Source organism: Mizuhopecten yessoensis, unplaced genomic scaffold (genome assembly GCF_002113885.1).
Source record: "Mizuhopecten yessoensis strain PY_sf001 unplaced genomic scaffold, ASM211388v2 scaffold6779, whole genome shotgun sequence".
NCBI classification, from domain to species: Eukaryota; Metazoa; Mollusca; class Bivalvia; order Pectinida; family Pectinidae; genus Mizuhopecten; species Mizuhopecten yessoensis.
In genome coordinates this window covers 359,152-385,830 of record NW_018406720.1, presented here as the reverse complement: position 1 = coordinate 385,830, position 26,679 = coordinate 359,152, and the positions used below count along the sequence as shown (strand labels likewise).

Here is a 26,679-nt window from a genome sequence, read left to right as displayed (position 1 = left end):
TAATCCATGCTTGAGCTTGAGAATGGGATCATGAATGAGGGCACTAGTCTATGAACATTTCAGTAGTTCTATAAAGAATCTATATCAAAATAGACCTATTTTCTATAGTGTGTAAATTTTGAATTCTGTCCAGTAAACCTATATATCATCCATACCATTGCTGATTGAGAGTAGTTTTCAGTTTTTAATTAATTTATACATTCAGTACATTTGCTTGTTGAATTCATGAATTCACATTACCACAGAAAGCATGAAAATAAAACTCTCAAAACTAACAGCAACAAAAGTTACACTGTACACAGTATCTTGGAATTAAACTGATTGTTATATATTTACAGGATAAGTACTGGCAGACTTTGATACATTACTGTATAGAAAACCACGCCTACACAGGATGTGACCTTCCCGATCTCTCACAACTGGAGGAGGTAAAAGGTCAAGGACGTAAAGATTGCCCTGAAGAAGTCCAGGACACATTAGAGGGAGACGTGAGCTGAAGTAGTGCAAAACTTATTTCTTGAGTTGGAGCGAATTCACAATCATCATAGACCAACATTTCTTATTTCAAGACAAGGTGGTTGAATGTTACAGCAGATACTTGAACACAGTCATGTTGAAAGGGAAATTTGAAGATAACATTCTGTCTGAAAAGTACATCAGTTATTGATAATTACAAATCAAAATGTAAATTTATTTTTATATATCACAATGATTAACAGAATTGAGTGTTGATTTCAGGATATCCATTTTTTTTTATCAGATTCATGAAAATAATTGTATGTTGTCTTTGAATGAAAGTGTTTCTGCTGTATGTATGATCTATTGTGGGAATCATGTTAGCATGGTTAAAGTTTGACATGTTGGTCGGGGCATCTTCTGTCCCAATGCTTTGACATACCAAAGTCCTTAAAATAGTAGCTGTTATTCCCTGCTCAACGTTCAGCATTAAGGGGTTATGGCAACAACTGGTTCACACGTTGTCAGTATGGGTATTTACGGCATGGTATTTCAGTGTAGACTAGTAAGTATATTTACATGTTAGTGTTTCGAAATACAATTCAAATGATACAATTTGATACTTTTTAATGGCAAAAAAATGCAAAGCACAAAGCCCACTTAAGATCCTTACCACATATTATTTTTTTTTATTTTTTTATTTTTTATTTTTTCAAATTTTTACATTAGTATACAATACAGTTACAATATATATACATAACATGACATAACACAAACATATATAAAGACATACACACACTCATTCATTATCATACAAACATCCATACAATTATCAAAAAGGAAAGGTAGGATTGTTGAAAATTTGTATTACATTTTGAATTTCTAAGCTAGCTGTCAGTGTGAGCGTAATCAATATTTACATTTACTCAATACAACAAATATATTTATAAATTGATAAGTTACTTATGGTAAATCAGTCGTAATTTCAAGTTTGGGTGTTTCAAAAAAAGTTTTGCCATTTGGCCCATTCTCTTTGAAACTGGTCTAAGTAGCTTTCTCCCTTACTTCTAGCAATGTATTTTTGAGTTGTATATGTATCTTTTAGTGTATTTTTCAGGAGGGCAATAATGCAGAGTTCGTTCCTGAGGCACCTTGCTTTGTAGATATATTGTTTATAAATTTGATATACTATTGTGTGAATACAACAAAAACACGAGCCATTTTACAGGTACTACAAATATATCAAGGGAAGATGATGTCACAATAGAACATCATGGATACCAACAACTACCTGTTAAATGCAAGTTTTACTGAAAGTTTGGAGAAGAAAACACTTATTTTGTTTTACAATTTACCCATTTTTTTACAATTTACCCACTAAAATATTTTTTTACAATTTACCCACTAAACTAGTTTTTTACAATTTACCCACACAAATAGATTTTAATTGTAAGTAAAATATTAGAATGAGATTTGTAGTACTTTTATAATGTCAGCCATTTTTTAAAAAGAAACAACCATTTTCATATGCAGTACACTGCAGAGCTGTACTTTTTTAGGATACTTCTGGCATTATTTTCAGAATGAAACGATTCAAATAATGTAAAGAGAGAAAGTTGTATTCATTAAGAGGATGATAATGTGATTTCTAGAGGATGCACGCCAATAAAAGTTGATTGGTTTGGTTAATGCAGAGTGGATGGGTTGTGTGTAGATAAATGGGATATGAATGTGTTACAGTTGTAGAGATGGCGGCATACATCAGAAGTTGATAACTAGATAGAACACACACAAAGAATGAAGAGGATGAATATATGTGTATTTGTTTTCATACATTTGTGCAACCGACTTGCTGTCTAACATCTATTATTGTAAATGCAATCACAAGTGATTGGGCAAGTCTAGACATATTTTTGAGCATATAATTCTGTATACCTGGACATTTTCACTGCAGTTTAACTTCCACCTTTTTTGTGCACCCTGTTATGATGGCAATTGTTTTTTTCATCGTAAACATTTAGTAAACAACATAGTACAGGTAGCAATCAAATGTGAAGGGAACAAGAGGTCCACAGGGCCTGTATCGTCACCTGTTTCTTTTGTTACATGAAACTGACATATAGGTAACTTAAGACCAAATTTTGTAACTAGAACACAAGACATTTTAACATCTCTTAAACGGTTCTTAAAATATTGTTGTTTGAAATTTGAAATTTTAATTTTAAAGCTTTTAACCCATGTTGACCTTTGACCCCCGACTAGCACTTAAAGTTGACCTTTGACATCATTACTGTTAGAAAGAAAGAGCTTCACACTGCTGGTCAACATAACATACCCATGTATCATGACTCTAGTCCAAATGGTTCTAAGGATACTGTTGCTTGAAGTTTTTAACATATTTGACCACTGTGACCTTGAAACTAAGTCAAGGTCATTTTAATGAGGAAAGTTCATAGCATTCAATCCCAGGTACCTACTGGCAAAAGAGCATGATCCTGGGCCTTATGGAACTTGAGAAGAAGGATTGTTAAAGTTTTTACCTACATTAACATTTGACCCCTGACTAGCACTTCAAAGTTGACCTTTGACCTCATTACAGTAATATAGAAAAAAATTGGCATTGCTGGTCTACATAACATATCCAAGTATCATGACTCTAGCCCTTATGGTCCTTTAACTATTGTTGTTTGAATATATTTTTTTAAACATATTTGACCCCTGTGACCTTGAAAGTAAGTCAATGTAATTTTAATGAGGAAACTTTATAGCACCCCCATCCCATCTACCTACTGGTCAAATGTCGTGACGCTAGGTCCTCCAGTTCTTCAGAAGAAGTCATCCAAAAGAACAAATTGACGGATGGAAGACGAACGCCGCAGTACGCATACGCCCAAATTGCCCTTCGGGCTAGGTGAGCTAAAAATTAATGCTGCACGAAAATGGATTTTACTAGCATTGGGCAAAATATTTCCCAGTATACAGTAATTATGTGTAATTCAACAATATCTAAAAGATCTGCCAAATGACTTTACACAATTTAAAGGTTTTCTTGGTGACTGTATCTCCAACAATATAACATGGATCCCACACTTAATGTCACTTTATGTTGTTTTAAATGTATTTTAATTTGAACAGAAACAGGGCGTTAATATGTGTAAGCTTTTCATTTTTTCCTCATAAAGATAAGATTTATTGCATAAATTAGAAATTACAGAGAATAAAACTTGAATCACTTAGACTTTTTTCCCCAATTCATACACAACATGAATAGGCAAAGATTTCAAAGTGATCATTGATGATTTCAAGAGTTCATTTAAGTCCCTTTTAGAATAAAATAATAGCATCCACAAAATCATATTACATGGGGAAGAAAATACCAACAGCATGAAATTCAAACATACAGTGTGTAGGATAACAACTTTAACTCTTGCGACAGGAAAGGGTTGCTTCCTGAAGCTGAGCGGTATTTTTGCAGGCCGGGGCAATTCCTTTTTGCGATGCCGGCGAGCTTGTGCCCTTGCATTGTAGAGGGTGTTATTCCCATTGAACATACAGGAGATGGTGCTTTGCTATCAGAACAGGATTCCTTTTTGAAGAGAATGAATGTTACATTTTCAACTGGGAGCAATTTATTTCCTTGCATTTGGGAGGGCAGGTGACGACGAGACGATCGTTTCCTTTTGACGAAGAGTAATGCTCTTTTCCAATCAACGGGCATGCATATTGCATGGCGACTTGGTGCAGGTCCATCTGTTCTATTTCGTTGGAGAGGCAGTTAACCTTGTTCGCTTGCGACGGGAATTGTATCGTTCCTTGTGATCAACGACGATGTTGACCTTTGTAAGTTGATGTAGTGGAAAGGTTAACGAAATTGTACCCTACGTAATCCCAATTGTCTGAAAAAATGAATTGTCTCAGCAGTTTCAGTTTTAAATCAAACGCTAAACTCACCAATAGTCGTCAGACTACTCACGTCACATTCGCATTTGGCGTGGACACTGTTAAGACACACGTTATAGTTTGGAAGACTTTTCTGGTCATGATGTTTCCTCCCAGAATCTGACCATACAGAACAATTACTAAGTTCATCAATGTTTTCATCGAACCTATATATGTTCTCGTACAGTTGCGTATTTACACCTATGCTTATACGAGACAGCGAGGAACCTTTACCAGAGTCTACATTCAAACTCTGCAATCTTTGTTTTGAGGTTTTACCCCTTTCTGTCGACATTTCTGCCTGTTTCACAGAACTTACAAGATCTTTGAGTTCGTTGAATTTGTCTGTATCATGCAGTTGCATCATCATTTCTGAACATTGTTTTGAAACCTCTGACATGGTATGATCTGCAGAATGAATTTTTAATAGTAGGCTTTCAAATTCGGCAAACAAATGAAAGTCAGGCGCTGACAAATGGTTTATTATAGAGTGAGTTTTCGACGAACTGCTGAAGTGTAAGGTTACTATTTTGCACACTGTTTGGGATGAAGGTTGAAGTAGTTCTAGCAATGCCTCTACCAAATCAGTTCTTGGAGTCATTAATGTTCTGCTTTCCTTATAGCTACATTCTATTTCTTCAAATAACGACAGAAGTCTCTGAGAAAGAAAAACAATCACAACATCAAAGGTTGACAAAATCTGTCCGACGTTTTGGAAACTTCTTGTTTCTTTGCCAAGGACATCGATGCTAATGTTATCAACGTTGCATCTACAATACGTCTTCAGACAGTGACTGAAGCATTCCACCGACTGCCTGTGATTATTGCTATCATATACGGCCAGTATCAGGATTTTTCTTCTACACAACTTCGACTTCAGCAGAAATTCTGAAACGAAAAAGTTAAAACAAATATTCGGCCCACTATTGTGGATTTATCTATCCAACCCTTATACGTACAACCATGGACATTCGTGCTAACTACTGATTGGTTGGTTATTTGAGGCTTCAGCTATAAGGTCATATGACGACAGTGTCCATAGATAACATAGTTACTGCAATATTTAAAGTGGCATTACAATGTTTAAACTTGGCTTGGTAGCACGACACCAGACCAACCCACTTTCGTTTAACAACCGGCTTGCTAACCAGATGGACATTTATCAACACCACTGACACGGAGTAATAGGCAATGCAGAAACAAAATCTACTTGGGTGATGCTGTGTGATACACCAATGGAATATATCCTAGCAAAATCTAACACTCGGTGTGCCCCACTTTGTGGATGAGACAAGACTAGGTTGATCCTTTGATGTACATCAATAGAATCTCGCTAAATTGACTGGCCTTGGTGTCGCCCCTCTGTAATCTTCGACGGACTGGTATCACCCGAGACCAATCAAATAGCTAGTCGAGTGCCTTCATTTTTTCTATGACCTATTCCAGGGGCGCAGAGTGTAAGTGAGCGCAACCCCTTGGGTGTCGAGGATGTATTATATTATTATATTCAACAAATTAACCAAAATGGTAAGTGTTGCGTAAATAAAACACCATTCGTTCAATTAATAAACATTTCACGAGTAAGTTGATATTTGATGTTTTAGGACATACAGTTGCCGATGCAATCGTTTTAACATATGATTGGTATATTATCTAAAATAAACGTTGAAACTGAAGAAATTTAAAATGATTGGTATATATCTCTAATTAACGCTGAACTTAAAAAATCTTTATCAATGACAACTTTCGTTTTCGATACTTACTCCGAATGTGTTGGCGCACATTCACAACCAGGATAAGTCCTATAACGACTAGACATACGCTCAGTGTTCCCAGTAAGGCGACGAGAGGAAACTCGTTACTGTCAGTACGTGTCTTCAAAAGAACGGAATGCGCTGACACCGTCTCGGAATGAGCTGACACCGTATTGGAAGGCGCTGACACCGTCTCGGAATGTGCTGACACCGTCTCGGAATGAGCTGACACCGTCTTGGAAGGCGCTGACACCGTCTCGGAATGTGCTGACACCGTCTCGGAATGAGCTGACACCGTCTTGGAAGGCGCTGACACCGTCTCGGAATGTGCTGACACCGTCTCGGAATGAGCTGACACCGTCTTGGAAGGCGCTGACACCGTCTCGGAATGTGCTGACACCGTCTCGGAATGAGCTGACACCGTCTTGGAAGGCGCTGACACCGTCTCGGAATGTGCTGACACAGTCTTGGAAGGCGCTGACACCGCCTCGGAATGTAAAACATTTTCGGTAACTGCTAAATAGATAAAGGAAAACTGATATGAGTACATGGCGAGCTCGTCTGACTAGTGACATTGACTTCGGGAACAAAGTTTGGGATATTTGTTTTCACTGTTAAACCGCAAATTGTCCCTTACAGTTATTTTGATTTATCCAGCCGTCGAAAGGCACTTGTTTGCTAATTTGCGTTTTACGTCCTTGTAACAGCTTCGATCACATGGAGACGATGTCTACGGTTGATAAGACTATTCAAGGACCACAATAAGGTACAATCTCACTGAAATATCACGATCTGCCATGGTAACATGACTCTCCACTCGGTAACAGCATACTGGCAAATGACTAACCAGTCCTTGCAGACACCCATTTAAGCATCCTCGATACTCCAGGGGTAACACTCACTTACGATCTCTGCACCACTGGAATATATCCTAGCAAATTTGAAGGCACAAAGTCACTAGTCTGATACCTGTCCTTTGAATATTACCGAGGAGCGACGCCCGACTTCAAAGCCAGTCAATTTTACCGTGAAGCGACCGCGAGATTCTTTTGATGTATATCAAAGGATCAAACTAGTTTTCTTGTCTCATCAACAAGGTGGCGAACACTGAGCCTTCGATGTTGCTATGACATGTTCCAGGAGTAATGAGAGCGTGGGTGAGCGTTACTCCTGGATTGTCCAGGATACTCGATAACAGTATACCGACACAGGGCTCACCAGTCCTTACAGGCACCTTTTTAAGCTGATCGTCAAGCAACGGGCAGTGAGTGCCGACTTCAACTACTTTGGTTTGCCATGATCAGTGGACCCGGGTGAACACTCAGCACCAAAGCCATTTGCGAGGTACTGCATGCAATGAATAAGGAAGGGGGAGGATTTAGAAAAAAAATAAAAAAATGCTAGACCACAAATGTTGCAATGGGTACAGCAAATGTTGAAAGCAGTACAAGTATAAGGACAGCATAATTATACTCCTCTTTAATATTCCGCAATCAAAGAATACATAAAATCACCATGATTTTCGAAGTATTAATAATCAGGAATTGATAAAGTTTAAGAAAACGTTGGTGTTTCTTGAAAGAAAATAGCTTGTTTCGGATGCCGAAATGTTCGGATAAGCAAATGCAGCTGTAAACAACAATAATACAATTATATGAAATGGCCACCGGATTGTTAATTAAGCCGATACTAAGCACAAGAAAATAATATCGTTGATAAACTTTAAAATAAGTGTTTTAAGATAAACTTTGAAATATGTGTTTTAAGTAGGTAGGCAATTAGTTTAATGTTTCCGAACAATATCTTATCTGCTTACCATTGCGTGTCATCAAACATGTGGACATTTAAGTTATGGCATTAAAATGATTACGACGACTTATGTGTGCTAGGTCATTGGTAACAGAAGAACACTTTCCTGGATTTGACAGTAGAAATTATAACTTGACATCATTACTGGTGTGATGCAGGACGTGTTTTATTCCGGTTCCGGTACACCAAGTTTTTCTGCAACTTCTTTTAGAAGTTCGTTCACGATTTCTTTTGTTTTGATTTTGTAGCCTATTCGTTAAGAATTTTAGCCATGGATTTGTCCTTCTGTGCATATTTTGATTTTGATTTTGTTCTTATATAAAGCATCCTCGATACTGCAGGGGTTACGCTCACTTTCGCTCTCTGCATCCTTGGAATACGTCGTAGCAAAATCGACGGCTCAGTATGCATCACTTTGTGGATGAGACGTGAAGACTAGTTTGATCCTTTGATGTACATCAAAAAGAATCCTTCGATCTCTTCACGGTAAAATTGACTTGCTTTGAAGTCAAACGTCGATCTCTTCACGGTAAAATTGACTGGCTTTAAAGTCACACGTCGATCGCTTCACGGCAAAATTGACTGGCTTTAAAGTCAGACGTCGATCGCTTCACGGTAAAATTGACTGGCTTTGAAGTCAGACGTCGATCTCTGCACGGCAAAATTGACTGGCTTTGAAGTCAGACGTCGATCGCTTCACGGTAAAATTGACTGGCTTTGAAGTCAGACGTCGATCGCTTCACGGTAAAATTGACTGGCTTTGAAGTCAGACGTCGATCGCTTCACGGTAAAATTGACTGGCTTTGAAGTCAGACGTCGATCGCTTCACGGTAAAATTGACTGGCTTTGAAGTCAGACGTCGATCGCTTCACGGTAAAATTGACTGGCTTTGAAGTCAGACGTCGATCGCTTCACGGTAAAATTGACTGGCTTTGAAGTCAGACGTCGATCGCTTCACGGTAAAATTGACTGGCTTTGAAGTCAGACGTCGATCGCTTCACGGTAAAATTGACTGGCTTTGAAGTCAGACGTCGATCGCTTCACGGTAAAATTGACTGGCTTTGAAGTCAGACGTCGATCGCTTCACGGTAAAATTGACTGGCTTTGAAGTCAGACGTCGATCGCTTCACGGTAAAATTGACTGGCTTTGAAGTCAGACGTCGATCGCTTCACGGTAAAATTGACTGGCTTTGAAGTCAGACGTCGATCGCTTCACGGTAAAATTGACTGGCTTTGAAGTCAGACGTCGATCGCTTCACGGTAAAATTGACTGGCTTTGAAGTCAGACGTCGATCGCTTCACGGTAAAATTGACTGGCTTTGAAGTCAGACGTCGATCGCTTCACGGTAAAATTGACTGGCTTTGAAGTCAGACGTCGATCGCTTCACGGTAAAATTGACTGGCTTTGAAGTCAGACGTCGATCGCTTCACGGTAAAATTGACTGGCTTTGAAGTCAGACGTCGATCGCTTCACGGTAAAATTGACTGGCTTTGAAGTCAGACGTCGATCGCTTCACGGTAAAATTGACTGGCTTTGAAGTCAGACGTCGATCGCTTCACGGTAAAATTGACTGGCTTTGAAGTCAGACGTCGATCGCTTCACGGTAAAATTGACTGGCTTTGAAGTCAGACGTCGATCGCTTCACGGTAAAATTGACTGGCTTTGAAGTCAGACGTCGATCGCTTCACGGTAAAATTGACTGGCTTTGAAGTCAGACGTCGATCGCTTCACGGTAAAATTGACTGGCTTTGAAGTCAGACGTCGATCGCTTCACGGTAAAATTGACTGGCTTTGAAGTCAGACGTCGATCGCTTCACGGTAAAATTGACTGGCTTTGAAGTCAGACGTCGATCGCTTCACGGTAAAATTGACTGGCTTTGAAGTCAGACGTCGATCGCTTCACGGTAAAATTGACTGGCTTTGAAGTCAGACGTCGATCGCTTCACGGTAAAATTGACTGGCTTTGAAGTCAGACGTCGATCGCTTCACGGTAAAATTGACTGGCTTTGAAGTCAGACGTCGATCGCTTCACGGTAAAATTGACTGGCTTTGAAGTCAGACGTCGATCGCTTCACGGTAAAATTGACTGGCTTTGAAGTCAGACGTCGATCGCTTCACGGTAAAATTGACTGGCTTTGAAGTCAGACGTCGATCGCTTCACGGTAAAATTGACTGGCTTTGAAGTCAGACGTCGATCGCTTCACGGTAAAATTGACTGGCTTTGAAGTCAGACGTCGATCGCTTCACGGTAAAATTGACTGGCTTTGAAGTCAGACGTCGATCGCTTCACGGTAAAATTGACTGGCTTTGAAGTCAGACGTCGATCGCTTCACGGTAAAATTGACTGGCTTTGAAGTCAGACGTCGATCGCTTCACGGTAAAATTGACTGGCTTTGAAGTCAGACGTCGATCGCTTCACGGTAAAATTGACTGGCTTTGAAGTCAGACGTCGATCGCTTCACGGTAAAATTGACTGGCTTTGAAGTCAGACGTCGATCGCTTCACGGTAAAATTGACTGGCTTTGAAGTCAGACGTCGATCGCTTCACGGTAAAATTGACTGGCTTTGAAGTCAGACGTCGATCGCTTCACGGTAAAATTGACTGGCTTTGAAGTCAGACGTCGATCGCTTCACGGTAAAATTGACTGGCTTTGAAGTCAGACGTCGATCGCTTCACGGTAAAATTGACTGGCTTTGAAGTCAGACGTCGATCGCTTCACGGTAAAATTGACTGGCTTTGAAGTCAGACGTCGATCGCTTCACGGTAAAATTGACTGGCTTTGAAGTCAGACGTCGATCGCTTCACGGTAAAATTGACTGGCTTTGAAGTCAGACGTCGATCGCTTCACGGTAAAATTGACTGGCTTTGAAGTCAGACGTCGATCGCTTCACGGTAAAATTGACTGGCTTTGAAGTCAGACGTCGATCGCTTCACGGTAAAATTGACTGGCTTTGAAGTCAGACGTCGATCGCTTCACGGTAAAATTGACTGGCTTTGAAGTCAGACGTCGATCGCTTCACGGTAAAATTGACTGGCTTTGAAGTCAGACGTCGATCGCTTCACGGTAAAATTGACTGGCTTTGAAGTCAGACGTCGATCGCTTCACGGTAAAATTGACTGGCTTTGAAGTCAGACGTCGATCGCTTCACGGTAAAATTGACTGGCTTTGAAGTCAGACGTCGATCGCTTCACGGTAAAATTGACTGGCTTTGAAGTCAGACGTCGATCGCTTCACGGTAAAATTGACTGGCTTTGAAGTCAGACGTCGATCGCTTCACGGTAAAATTGACTGGCTTTGAAGTCAGACGTCGATCGCTTCACGGTAAAATTGACTGGCTTTGAAGTCAGACGTCGATCGCTTCACGGTAAAATTGACTGGCTTTGAAGTCAGACGTCGATCGCTTCACGGTAAAATTGACTGGCTTTGAAGTCAGACGTCGATCGCTTCACGGTAAAATTGACTGGCTTTGAAGTCAGACGTCGATCGCTTCACGGTAAAATTGACTGGCTTTGAAGTCAGACGTCGATCGCTTCACGGTAAAATTGACTGGCTTTGAAGTCAGACGTCGATCGCTTCACGGTAAAATTGACTGGCTTTGAAGTCAGACGTCGATCGCTTCACGGTAAAATTGACTGGCTTTGAAGTCAGACGTCGATCGCTTCACGGTAAAATTGACTGGCTTTGAAGTCAGACGTCGATCGCTTCACGGTAAAATTGACTGGCTTTGAAGTCAGACGTCGATCGCTTCACGGTAAAATTGACTGGCTTTGAAGTCAGACGTCGATCGCTTCACGGTAAAATTGACTGGCTTTGAAGTCAGACGTCGATCGCTTCACGGTAAAATTGACTGGCTTTGAAGTCAGACGTCGATCGCTTCACGGTAAAATTGACTGGCTTTGAAGTCAGACGTCGATCGCTTCACGGTAAAATTGACTGGCTTTGAAGTCAGACGTCGATCGCTTCACGGTAAAATTGACTGGCTTTGAAGTCAGACGTCGATCGCTTCACGGTAAAATTGACTGGCTTTGAAGTCAGACGTCGATCGCTTCACGGTAAAATTGACTGGCTTTGAAGTCAGACGTCGATCGCTTCACGGTAAAATTGACTGGCTTTGAAGTCAGACGTCGATCGCTTCACGGTAAAATTGACTGGCTTTGAAGTCAGACGTCGATCGCTTCACGGTAAAATTGACTGGCTTTGAAGTCAGACGTCGATCGCTTCACGGTAAAATTGACTGGCTTTGAAGTCAGACGTCGATCGCTTCACGGTAAAATTGACTGGCTTTGAAGTCAGACGTCGATCGCTTCACGGTAAAATTGACTGGCTTTGAAGTCAGACGTCGATCGCTTCACGGTAAAATTGACTGGCTTTGAAGTCAGACGTCGATCGCTTCACGGTAAAATTGACTGGCTTTGAAGTCAGACGTCGATCGCTTCACGGTAAAATTGACTGGCTTTGAAGTCAGACGTCGATCGCTTCACGGTAAAATTGACTGGCTTTGAAGTCAGACGTCGATCGCTTCACGGTAAAATTGACTGGCTTTGAAGTCAGACGTCGATCGCTTCACGGTAAAATTGACTGGCTTTGAAGTCAGACGTCGATCGCTTCACGGTAAAATTGACTGGCTTTGAAGTCAGACGTCGATCGCTTCACGGTAAAATTGACTGGCTTTGAAGTCAGACGTCGATCGCTTCACGGTAAAATTGACTGGCTTTGAAGTCAGACGTCGATCGCTTCACGGTAAAATTGACTGGCTTTGAAGTCAGACGTCGATCGCTTCACGGTAAAATTGACTGGCTTTGAAGTCAGACGTCGATCGCTTCACGGTAAAATTGACTGGCTTTGAAGTCAGACGTCGATCTCTGCACGGCAAAATTGACTGGCTTTGAAGTCAGACGTCGATCTCTTCACGGCAAAATTGACTGGCTCTGAAGTCAGACGTCGATCGCTTCACGGTAAAATTGACTGGCTTTGAAGTCAGACGTCGATCGCTTCACGGTAAAATTGACTGGCTTTGAAGTCAGACGTCGATCTCTGCACGGCAAAATTGACTGGCTTTGAAGTCAGACGTCGATCTCTTCACAGCAAAATTGACTGGCTCTGAAGTCAGACGTCGATCGCTTCACGGTAACATTGACTGGCTTTGAAGTCAGACGTCGATCGCTTCACGGTAAAATTGACTGGCTTTGAAGTCAGACCTCGATCTGTTCACGGTAAAATTGACTGGCTTTGAAGTCAGACGTCGATCTCATTACGGTAAAATTGACTGGCTTTGAAGTTAGACGTCGATCGCTTCACGGAAACATTGACTGACTTTGAAGTCAGACGTCGCTCCTTTGTAATTTTCAAAGGACAGGTAACAGTTAGCGATTGGTTAGGTGTTTTGTTTTACCGGAGACCAATCAAATAGCTAGTCGTGTGTCTTTAATTTTGCTATATATCATCTTTATTTCCTCCAAATTGGAGAGCATGATACAATGATGAATTGAACATGAATAATACATTATTTATAAAATGACAACAATCGTGACATTCAGACAAGTTCACAAACGTATATACATATTGTTAAATATCAGTGATATAATACTGGTTTATGTAGCATGTAAAAAAATATTTTTTACATTTTCCTTTTATTAAAAAGTATTTGAAAGACATTATTATAATAATTATTATTATGTATAGAAGTCAAACATTCTTTTTATCGCATATACGGATTCTAGTCTAAATTCTTCAAAATCAATGTCATTTAAATGATAGGTCATTGGGCCTCCTAGTAAAATATGAATTAATGAATAGTCAGGCAGTGAATGCAGATATGAACTGAGTTAAATACTTGAAATGCAGGCAATTATACACCATAAATTGTCACGAAGATTTTCTGTTGAATGCAAAATCACACGAGATACAAAATCTGTGTAGAAATAGCCACAATGATAACATAAAAGTTGTTTGTTACGTACACGTATAGATACAATCAATTTCATTATATATCCGATATTGTCGTCTAAAATACAGTGCAAGGCTAGATCTGTGGAATTTGACTAAATGAGTACTATGATCAATTTATTGCAGTTGAGTTATCCGTTTCGGGGTAAAATGTACATACAGGACCTATGCATTCAGACTGAACATTGAACGAAATCATGTTAGTTCTATCTGGAAATTGTTGGAATGACCGAGAACGATTGTTTTCTGTAAACTGATAACGGTTGCCTCGTATTTTAACGTAAAGGTCACCTAATACACTTTACCTTTCTCCGAGTTCACATCATATAAAGATTCTAAAATGTCAATATGTTCTTGAAAGACCCCAATAGGTCGTGAGTAAGCAGGCATATATACTGAAAACCAATATGTATATTCTCCAATAGGTGACTGTAATTCAAGCCCAACAATTCTAGGACTGTCTAGAATGATTTCTTGTACATTAATATGTGACTTATATAACAAACACACACCACCTCTTCTACTACATTTGTAGCGGTAGGGGTCTACTTCATGAACAGGATGAAGAAAACTATTGAAAAACGACGATTGGTATTCTCTCGCTCAATGTTCTGACAATTCACATATATATCTATATCGTAAGTATATATTGAGACAGTTAAGGAGATAAGGCATCCCGGCCAGTATCCCTTCATAATTCCAGCACATGGCATTGACTATGTCACATTTGGTCATTATGCTCATATCAAAACATCGAGTATACATGTATACCCGGAGGGTAAAAGTCAGGATTTTCAAGTGTACCGTTTCTCGAAGTAACGAAGGAATGTTATTTTAACACCGTTGTCTTCTAAGAAGTCTCTCATAGCGCTTTCCGATGCTGCGTATTTATTTATTCCATGTATATAGTACCTTTTTACACGTTTTTGTTTTACAGGCTTAAAACCGACAAATCTGTCGCTCAGTTTTTGTTCCGACTTCTGAGTAGGGTGACCAGAGACGTATAAAGCCATATACGTCTCTGGGGTGACACACTGATGAGGGACAGTAAACCTTCTTTAGCTTCCAGTTTTATCTGACGTATGGTTAACCTCAGTACTGTGCGATCGGATTCCGACTGAGTTGGTGAGCGGGTTGAGCGACTTTTGTTACGTATTTCACATATTTCAGGGGTGCAGATCGAGAGAGCGAAAGTGGGCGTAACTCCTGGAGTATCGTGGGTGCATGGCTTTGATATATGAGCAGATCGCTCTGAAAAATCGACAAAACTGTGTACAGCATTCAAATCAAAACCAAACAACATGGTATGATTAATGCTTTAAAAAGATGTGAAAACGATCAATAAGTCAAAGAAAAAATGTTAAAATTTTACTTAAAGGCAAGTTTTTTCAGTGAGCATCAGGAACTATATCAATCTCAGATTACTACGCTTTTTTGACCGAATACTTTCTTCACAAAAATACCCAAACAACACTTTATCTCCTTCCGCGAAAGATCTGTAGATAGTGTTCATTATTTCATGATATTTATCTGAATAAGACACACACACAAAATATGTAAAGATCTTTAACAGTGGCGTATTTAATCAGTGAAAGTTCCAATCTATATTTGGTTCAAATTACTACGCCTCGTATTACAATACTCTAAAGTGAGTGTGTAAGAGTTTTCTCCCCTTGTCCATCATTGCGTAGTTTCATGCTCGCGACTTATTGAACAACTGTTTGATAACTGTCCTTGATAAAGTAGGCTTCGTGTTTTCTTTGTCTCAATGGAAAGTCTCCAAGTGAAAGAGAATGTTGACTTATACTTAAGTAGTCGTCAGCAGCTGTGCCTAACGAGATTATAGATAGATTCCCAATGCGATAGCAGCTGTGCCTAACGAGCTTGTAGATAGCTTCCCAATACAGTCTGTTGATAATGGCCCGATTAGTATAATACAAGTGCTTCGTGAATATAGCATATTGAACATCAAAAATTAAAACCGTATATACATATTATTCACATTAACCAGAAACTGAATAATTATATAGGTCTTTAACCTTCGTTACAATATCGGGAGAAGGAGAGATACACAAGGGACTTGCATAAGTCCGTGATTACACGCACTGGAAATAATACAATCTCGTTTTAATTTTTTGTATAATTAATCATGATAATAATATCATAATTATTTATTTATATTATCTATATAACATTTATTTATTTATTTTTTATTTAATCGTAAACTTTCCCATAATCTTACGGAACAATTTTGGTTTGCAGGGTTGTCTGGTCAAGGTCACTGTAACTATTTTTAAAAGATCATTGTCTGCGCTATAGCAGCTTCATTCCTTGAAGGATTTCCATCGATTTGAAACACTAATTAAGGACCATAGTATCAGAAAAGTTTCAATTCAGTGTTTTAGCAATACTCTTCTTGTTATATATATTTTTATTACAAATTATGATTAAGGGATGGGCTATTATGACCCTTACTCAACAACATGTTCTTTATTATTTACTGCCACTCTGTACTGATATACCACCTCCTTTATTCCATTATTTGAATCCTTCATACGTCGGGTACATACCTTCTTCAAGGTCCTTCATGGTGTATGTTGTGCTACTTCTACCACAAGCGTAGCACTGACGGAGGTTGATGCTACCATAGTAACACAAACAGCGGGTGGGGTCAAGAGGGGACGGATCTTGAGGAGTAACCTTTTGTAAAACAAATGGAAATCAAACATTATCTAATGATGGTCAGACGAGCGTTAAAGTAGTAATAAAGATTACTTTCTTAATAGATATTTTTATACAAAATACTTCGTCAATTGAAAGAAGTTCAACATTATCAAACGTACAATAATTTCAAATTGAATTATCAATGCTTACTAAACATAGAGAATAATGCTATATGTCATCGAAAACATTCAAAAATTATAATTAAGGTTTTCTCCGCCTTTTGTACAACAATGGATGTTTTTTTTTATACTGTTTCACTAATCAGAGATATGGATGACATTCTGTAATTTATCAAAACGATTGTTTTTTGAGTGTGAACGTGAACATCCTAGGTACTCAAGGGGTTACACTCACTTACACTCTCTGCATCCGTGGAATATGTCATGACCAAACTGAAGGACTAGTTTGATCCTTTGATGTACATCAAAAGAATATCGCGGTCGCATATCATAACGGTAAAATTGACGGTTGGTCAGGTATGTTGACGTCAAAGCCAGTCACTTTTACCGTTAAGCGACGGCGAGATTCTTTTGATGCACATCAAAGGATCAAACTTGTCTTTTCGTTTCATCTACGATGTGTTGCACACTGAACCTTCGATTTTGCTAAGACATGAGTGTAGAGAGCGAACGTGAGTGTTACCCCTGAAGTATCGAGGATAACTTCTGTGTTATCTATGATGTCTTCGGACTACCGTAATGTATTTATGATTATGCTGCTATGTTTTCGATCTACACTTACCATAAAACAGTAATTACCGGACGTCAAATTGGAAAATGTCACTTCAGTCTGCAAGAGAATGATACTATCTCAATACGTTGTTGACTTTGAAGAGAAATGTGTACCGCGGAATGTAAAATAACGATTACTGTCCAGCTACGTTTATTGGAATGTACTTTTAAGATTCCATTTGAAGAGCATTGTTTAACAGTTGCGTGATAGCACAAGTGCACACTTTGCAATTTGCGCAAAAATTAGCAATTTAATTATCAAATTCCCGAAGAAAGCCGGACTGAGGCTCGTGTTATACACGTTTCTATTTCATGGGTGCAGAGACTTGGATTTTGAGGATAGTTGTGACGAAGTGAAAATAAAACTATCTCGGGGCTTTACGTATTTTCATGGTTATGAAAAGAGTTTTCAAATGGTTTTCATGGGGACAATCCTCCATAATCACAGGATCTTTACCATTTTTCTCGGACAGATTTTGTGATAGCTTCCTTGGACATTTCCCACGATAAGACTGTAGAAAACCTAGCGGTCTTCAAGTCTTTTCTATATTCTTGACATAAGCACAGTATTCTATGCCAGTAATAGCTTACCGATTGAATCCGGACGATATCAACGGCTGGTTCTTGGCTGTCACAATTGTCCGCGAGACATTCGACCACGTGAGTATTTGGACCTGCCTTAGCGGAAGTAAAGCCAATCTTCAAAACTCGCGAAGAAATCTGGCATACGAAGAAATTAGTATCCTTAGTCACGTGATTCCAGTCTACAATAAATATATAATAATTCAGTAGAGCTGAATTTATGCAAAAAATCACTTCGCAAATCAAATATGCATCATTACGATACTTATGATATATATCTTATCCTATATATATTGTGATTTATTCGGTGTTAGCCGTATACGCTGAAAATTTACTGAGGTCCCTTAGCTTCGTTTAAATCACGTAAGATTCACTATTTACTGCCTCCACCAATTCGCACTTAGTAGCTCTGCTTCGGTTCAATGGAATTGTCACTTTCATACGTCTGGAATGCGATAACTTTTATTTAGAACTAACCCACGTATCGTTTAATTAGTACAATATTTATATTTTCTGTTTGCTGTTATTTTAAAGTGAAATTAGATTTATTCAGGATTTTGGTTTGTTTGTGTTTACGTGCTAGGTTTTGGTGGTGGGGGAAGCCGGAGTTCCCGGAGAAAAACCACCGACCTACAGACAGTACCTGGCAACTGCCCCGCGTACAAAGTAGGCCTCAAACCCGCGACCCAGTGGTGGAGGGCTAGAGGTAGCAGCCCTCCTCCACATGCAGGAGAGAACGTTGATTCCATTCGTATAACAATTCAAATATGCAATTAAATTGATTTAAACCGAATTATTCATATTCATTTGGTGGGAAGTGAATAGGTAACGTATTACTCGATGAAGAGTTTAACGAAAACTATTTTAAATAGTTTTAGTTTCCTATCCAAGTTTCATTTTCGATTACTTGACTTATAGATAGAAAAATATCTCTTTTTAATAGTTTACTTACTTTTGGATTCCGTCATTAGTGGGTATATATATACATCATCGTCTTCAGTGATGCTATCTTCAATCCATGTCGTCAAGTTCAACTTCAAAATTAATTGTCATTCAATTAAATATAAACTTTATTTATTTTACAACAATAATTAAACAAGTTATTTCAACTCATATAAATCGCTCTTGTTGGCCCGGATGTTAGCGTGCGGAGGGTCGCTATGTTGGAGGAAACTGGAGTACCCGGAGAAAACCCCACGTGCTCGGGCAGGTGACCCCATACCTCACCTGTCTCACCACGTCATTCAATCAGTAATGCTCTCAAGAAGATATTTCTGTTGCAGAAGGTGTAACATCTTCAGGTAGAAAGTATGTAATTATCTATGTAATTAGTTATACAAAAACAGGTAAATAGAAATACTGAACTGCCTTCAGTTGGAATCCATAGGCAACATGAATGCCAAATGCATGAACGCAAATCTAACATAAAATTTACCTTTGTCTGGTCGGAAGTTGATTCTGTGAACTTACCGCAAATGGAAAGCTGTTGCGTTCTAATTCCTGTAACAGAAGTACCCTCCAAAGCTTTGAATTCTCAACGCAAAAGCCGTCGATCGTTGTATCTATAGAGCAAAACAAACCTGGCCATTTAAACATCACTAGTCTGGACACTGGACGACCGTGAAGTTTCCAGGGTGAGAAAGAACGGGAAACAAATGTTAAAAAGAATCAATGAGAAGTTCTTAACTTCAAATCTGTATTCGAGACCATGACTGTTTAAAGCATGATTAGATGTATTTCAAAAGAAGAAAATCTTTTAAGTAGCATATTTTCAAGATCGTTAAACTTCAAACCAAAAACGGCAACTACATGACTTTAAAATAATTATGCGAAGACACAAAATGCAAGCTCTATTTGCAAATGTATTATTTACTTCAGGAATTACATTTTGAGAAATGTTTAGGTAATACCTTATTAAGCTGACCAGCCTTTGAACAACCGGGCACAGGTAACTTCGAGGTTCCAATGTTCAAAGCTTTGTCAGCTTAACAGCGCTATACGGAAGTCTTCAATCGTATGTTAAAAGTGCTAATACTAAAATAAAACTCTTTCGAGGTTAATATTTATCACCCACAGACAGGAGACAACGGAATATTTGTAAATTTTCAGATATTTTCTAAACTTGTCTTTGTACACGATTCGTTAAGCTAATCACACTTTTGGAAAACTGTGCATCTTGAATAGCTGCATTTGAATCGTTATTTCAAACAGTGTCTGCAGCACAGCGGGAGACGTTAATTAAATTTTCTCGTCATGTTTAGAGAGCAAATTAAACAAAGTAAAGACGCTAACCGTTAAATTTGAAAGTCCAGCTGACTAAGGTTCCATGCTCCGAGTGGACTTGCTTGTACTTGAGCGGAAAATTGTCCAGGCAGAAGTAATCAGACTCGGGTAGCTTTGAGTCTTTAAATATAAAATAAAATTCATTATACATCTCTTTTATTCTGTTGTGTAAATCTTTTGCGAGTTTGTTCCTGGAACTAATTTAGGATGTATAATTCCCCCACTATACACCGATAACTGTCAACAACCGTTAGTAACTCACCAATCCGTGTCGTCTCACGTAGCATACATTTGGTATTTTCCTATATACAGGTAAGGTGTTGGATGTATGCTAGGTCACAGGAACTCCAGCCAAGATCGCCACTTGTGGCGACATTGGACGCATTTCTTCCGGTATCGAAGAAGTAGCGGCACGCTTTATTATTATTTCTCTGGTCAAGGTTGTAACATCCTTATACCATTGTTGAATAAATTGGTCATGTAAGCTTGTTTTCAATGAATGTTTCAAAAATACATGAGTTCAGCCCGAGTTACTAGTATTTTATTAATATATATAATCATTTAAAATTACAACGAAGGGTCATTTCACGTTAACTGTACATCATATTGTACACATTACTCCATTATTTATGCAGTATAATGGTACACACATATTCAAGGTAGTTTCGTTAAAATATTATTATTCCATCTATACCACATGCCTACGGTGCTATTAACCAAAAACTTTATGACGGTATATGGTACGAATTGTTTTCTTCAATTTTATCTTACGAAGTATATTCCTGTAAAGTATAGAATACATGTATGTCTCAGGAGATTAAATACTTCTTTGCATTCATTGAGACTGCAAGAAAAAGAAATGTTCCTTCAGAACAAAGATATTGTAAGGAATGTACCTCCACAGACATTAAAGATGAATTTCGCTTCTGTTAATTTGTAGTAAATTTCAAAATCTAAGAGTGCGGTTTTCCGACTATTCAGTTGGTAAGTGTCAAATATAGTAAACAGTAATGTATATTACGGAAGTTTATCTTTGAAACTATTAGAACCTCGTAGTTGATTATATTGTGTATTATGTACATCATCTCTATACATTCTCTACACATCGTGTTTTGTACCACATCATGTACCACATATAATGAGCCAATAGCCCAAGCTTTGAATAAATGTTGACAATATTGACATTTGTGATATTATGATAAGTGAAAATTATGATTATTTTTCCTATCTACAGTGTATGTCCACACAAAATCAGCTTGAGATTGAAAATTTGCAGACATAGTTATAAAATAAAGGAAATATAAAAACAACATTCAGTCAACTGTTATTGTATCAGTTGAAATTTATAGACAATTCATTACAGAATTTTAAACAATCTTTGATATTAAGATTAGTTAATGAATCTTTACTTGATCAACAATAATTTAATATTTTAATAACATTACGTTATTATTTTCAGGTTAAATAAATGTATCCATTTTTTTTTAATATTCATATTTCATCTACCTCCATGTGTCATAATAATTCTTTTCAAAGAAAATGGAATATTTCTCTGATTAAAGTAGACATAAGTTCTTAATTATAATATGTATTACAATACCATCTACATCATTTTGAAACAGACTATAACCAAATTGTGATCAGGTGTAAAAATTGAAACGTACGCTAGGTGAGACTAGGTATTTTAGAAATGTATGCTAGATGAGACTAAACTCATCAATTAGATCGAATTTCTGGTGTTTTAATCTGAATAGCCAATAGCGCTATTTATTTTCTATCACCGTTAACTGGCAGAGGTCCTAACTAACTCTCCTGTGGAATATGAAATTATACACGGTTTCTATTTTTCGTATCATTTCAGCAGAAATAGATTCGCGTATTTGCAATAGCGTCACGTGCTCTCCAATTAAGCTACAATGACCTTTTGTTTTTTTGTGCTTGCAGGTATCCCTGGCGTATTAAAAGATACGTTTTGTGCTAAAAGCATTCGTTCCTTCTGTTAAGTACACTTTGGAATCAAACTCGTCGCTCAGCATTAAATAGGTAGTCATGAAATGTACTTCTGTTATTAGTTCTTACTGTTGGGTATAGTATATAAATTACATTTCTTGTTTTACTGTTAAATATCATTATATTTTATGAGTATGGCAAAATGTTTAGAGATATTTTTCACGTGTAGAAGCAAGGATGAAAAATATCGGTATGTTCTGCCAGAAAAGTGCAAAGAATTTGTTATTTATTACAGTGAAAAGATTTTTTTTTATGTTGTTTTAATTTTTAAAGTTTTTTGTTACATCTACATCAAACATCATCTTATTATTATCATCGTACATACACATTGACAATCAACTTCATCATCATCATCATCATCATCATCATCATCATCATCATCATCTGTGCATAATGTTCTTTAATCGTGTTAATTAAGGCATGTGGGTTCAACGTTTGATGTCGACATCTTGTCTTATAAATATAAAACTTTATAATAATTAAAATTTCATTGTCAATTCTATTATATGTCATATTCTCATTTGGTACCAATAATCCAAAAAGAAAACTGATTTTATTAAATGAAAATGGGATAAAAAGTGCATCTAACAATATTTCAAAACTTTGTAAAAATCTCTGTACTTCTCTACATTCCCACAAAATATGAATGATTGTTTCTTGTTCTAAATTACAAAGTGTACAGAGTGGACTTGCCACTAACCCTACTTTAAACATGGCTGAATTTGTTGTCAAAATATGATGAACAATTCTATACTGAAACCATTGTAGTCTTGACTTTTTTGTTATTCTAAAAGGGGTCTTATATATATTATTTAAATTAAAATTATTTAAATCTAATTTTTCTTCCCATTTTCTCCTCCCAGTAGCAATAGTATCTTTTTTTTTAACATAAGATTATACAAATCTTTTATCCCTTTTACTCTTTTTAAGAAAAAATTAACATTACAGGGTATGATAGGGTATACAATAGCATCCTTTTTATAATCAATTTTAGCTAAATATTTCCTTATTGTAGTTAATACACCATGAGATTGGAGAAAATTTGTATTTACCTGATAAATTTCAGCAAATCCTTGAAATGTGTAAAAGGGCAAGTCTCAATGTCTTTCATTAATTCATAAATTATAGTCACTCCTTTATTATACCATGTCTTGAAAAATATTGATTTTCCCCCAATAGTAAAATTCCTATTGTACCATAATGGCATTTTCCAGATCCAACTTCCACAATGAGATAGCATATGTAAGTCAATATGTATTTCTAAGATAACTTGCCACTTGCCCGACTTCTGATATAATCTCCGTATCCACCCTAATTTTAAGGAATCTATGAATGACCTTATATTAACCATTTTAAGACCCCCTTCAAAATAATTTTGAAATATCACATCTCTCATTATTTTATCAGTTTTACTATTCCATAAAAAGTTAAAGAGAATATTATTTAATTGATTCAAAAAAAGATCATCAGGATTTGGCAATGCAATAAATAAATGGTTAAATTGTGATATCATTGAAGATTTTATCAGATGGATTCTACCTATAGGAGTAAGTGATCTTCTGTTCCATGTCTTGATAAGTGCTTTAAGTTTAATTAACTTTTTATCAAAATTTCATTTTGGAATTTCATGAAGATTGACAGAATATTCCTAGAAACATGAATTTTATCCTTCCCCACTGCAATTTTAGATCAGGTAAAAATGTATCTTCACTATGTATTTTGCTCCCTATCCAAACCACCTGGGTTTTGTCTATATTTAACTTCAAACCAGATATCTTAGCGAAAGTATTCAATTCTGCTATCGATTCTTTTAGAGACCTTTCTGAACCATCTAAAATGAGAGAAGTATCATCAACATACTGAGAAATAAGGATTGGACTTTTATTTACTTCTATACCCTTAATCTTATTGTTATTTCTAAGTCTTGTGCCTAATATTTCAACACACAAAATAAAAATGTAGGGGGCGATTGGATCACCTTGGCGACAGCCTCTTTTTATGTTTAGAAATGATGAAAGATTACTACCTTGGTTTATAGTTGAACTTACATTGTTGTGTAGTAGTTTTACCCAGCATTTAATATCAGAACCAAAATTAAAATAATTCAAAACTTTATCAACAAATTCCCATGAGACTGAGTCGAATGCTTTCTCAAAATCTACCATTAATAACATACCTGGAATATATCTTTCTTCTGCATATTGCATGATGTCATAAACTAATCTAGTATTTTCCCCTATATAACGGCCTGAAAGAAATCCTGTTTGATCTTCACTAATTAATTTATCTAAAACTGTTCTAATTCTACCTGCTATCGATCCGGACGCTATTTTATAGACTATATTCAATAATGTTATGGGTCGCCAAGTTTTTATGAACTGCCTAGGTTTATCTCCCTTGGGAATACATGTTATAATACCTTGTCTTTGTGTTAGTGATAGCAAACCTTTCCTATACCCACAATTTATAGATCTAACAGTGAACCCCCCTAGCTGTTTCCAGAAACACTTAAAAAAAACCCACAGTAAACCCATCAGAACCAGGACATTTGTTATTTTTCATATTTTTCAAAGTTTTTGTTGCTTCATCTAAAGTAATTAACCCTTCTTGACCAAACAATCGTTATTTTCTAATTTTGAAACATCACATGCATTCAAAAAAACTGCTAAATCTATTACAGTGAAAAGATATCCATATGGACGTACAGCGATTAAAATGTTACGTCATGAAAACAGTCGTAATCTTTAATTGGTGCCATAACCTACAGACGTCACGCTTGACAACAATCCTGCGCACCATTTTGAATGGGCTACTCATTGCAGAAAACAGTAGTAATGCGTTGAGTAGCCGATTCAAAACACGCATTACTACTGTTTTCTGCAATGAGTAGCCCATTCAAAACACGCAATACTACTGTCTTCTGCAATGAGTAGCCGATTCAAAACACGCATTACTACTGTTTTCTGCAATGAGTAGCCCATTCAAAACACACATTACTACTGTTTTCTGCAATAATTATTCTTCAGTTAGCTTGAATACAGAAATCGGCACCTAACAGAAATCGGCACCTCATAAAAGTACCGTTCTGATAGGTCAATAGACAATAACAGAAATCGGCACCTCATAAAAGTACCTTTCTGATAGGTCAATAGACAATAACAGAAATCGGCACCTCATAAAAGTACCGTTCTGATAGGTCAATAGACAATAACAGAAATCGGCACCTCATAAAAGTACCGTTCTGATAGGTCAATAGACAATAACAGAAATAGGCACCTCATAAAAGTACCGTTCTGATAGGTCAATAGACAATAACAGAAACACACCGACCTTCATATCCCACAAATAAAAGGTGTATTTTCTATGAGATCAAGATGGCGACCTTTATATAAAACTTAAATATGTGTTCATATAACATCTCAGATTGCACTCGCTTACTTCGCGAATGGATATAGGTCAACCTCGTGAGGCCCTAGTGAAATATATCAATACGCATAATGCCCTCTCGCAATCTGAGATGAACCCATATTTGAATTATTGCCAAGGATTTACGTTTAACGACAAATCATTCGTTACTTCCTCTTTATAATGGAAAGACTTTATGAGACTGATATCATTTACGTTAATTCAAGAGAAAAATAAACATCGTATTTTTATTTTTTTTTAATATATATGCATACCTGTTTAAAAATGACATATTAACACTGTCGTTCCTTAACTACGTGATCTAAAATCCTCGCAAATGAACATTCACAAATAAAAGTTATTAATTTACATATAAACACGAGCTACAAATCGACGCATAATGATTGTGAGATGAAGTTTTTCTTCATTGTACATCAAATCATATAAACAAATTTTTGACATACTCTCGGCTATTTCTAAGGAATTCGTTCACTCGAAATGATAATTTATCTGCACTATTCTTACGAAATCACAGAGTTTCATGTATAATTAAGGCAATACACAATGAGCGTAAGCAAATTACATCGAGATTACAGACGTTTCCAAAAAACAACCGATGCATGATAAACAAAATACAACAACGTAAGCGGAAACATACCGCAGACGAGACTATAAAGGGCACGTTTTGAGATAACGCTGTGATGTTGACGTTTAATCCAATACCACTCATGTGTTGTACTGTGTTTAATTTTGTCATGCAATTTCGTAAGCAATGTTTCACATCACAAAAATGTAAACACCCCATGGCGTAAGACGTGCACACATGTCTCCCAATATCGTCTATACTTCCTCGTGAATAGATGTGTCCTTTACCTAAACAAGCTTAAGTCACGCCCGGCGACGCTCAGAAGTCGCTGGGCATCTCTCGAATCATAAAATTTAATTCTTTTAAAGTCTGTACGTGTTGATAAGTTCGTGCTGTCATATTGAAGGTTGTTCATCTGCTTGTGAAGAATTAACCGAATCTTTAAAAAGTT

General features: G+C 37.3%; 2 protein-coding genes across 3 annotated transcripts in view; one reads left to right on the top strand and one right to left on the bottom strand.

Moving 5' to 3' along the window:
• Positions 1 to 1,207, top strand: part of LOC110452621 (RNA helicase Mov10l1-like) — a 46,006-nt gene extending 44,799 nt beyond the window's left edge. The window contains exon 20 of the mRNA XM_021501253.1: positions 339 to 1,207. Within this exon, the coding sequence (XP_021356928.1) occupies positions 339 to 497 (159 nt within the window). The 3' untranslated portion in view covers positions 498 to 1,207. The remainder of the gene's footprint in view (positions 1 to 338) is intronic.
• Positions 1,208 to 3,219: 2,012 nt separating this feature from the next.
• The window catches only part of LOC110452659, a 37,280-nt gene continuing 13,820 nt past the window's right edge, over positions 3,220 to 26,679 (bottom strand). Inside the window, exons 4-11 of one of the 2 annotated variants that reach the window (XM_021501306.1) lie at positions 20,237 to 20,347; positions 19,415 to 19,506; positions 18,897 to 18,978; positions 17,954 to 18,126; positions 17,373 to 17,420; positions 16,478 to 16,607; positions 6,159 to 6,665; positions 3,220 to 5,283 (exon numbers count right to left, since the gene is read on the bottom strand). In XM_021501306.1, coding sequence (XP_021356981.1) covers positions 4,391 to 5,283; positions 6,159 to 6,665; positions 16,478 to 16,607; positions 17,373 to 17,420; positions 17,954 to 18,126; positions 18,897 to 18,978; positions 19,415 to 19,506; positions 20,237 to 20,347 — 2,036 coding nt within the window. In that variant the 3' untranslated portion in view covers positions 3,220 to 4,390. The remainder of the gene's footprint in view (positions 5,284 to 6,158; positions 6,666 to 16,477; positions 16,608 to 17,372; positions 17,421 to 17,953; positions 18,127 to 18,896; positions 18,979 to 19,414; positions 19,507 to 20,236; positions 20,348 to 26,679) is intronic. The other variant, XM_021501307.1, reaches the window with a different exon arrangement.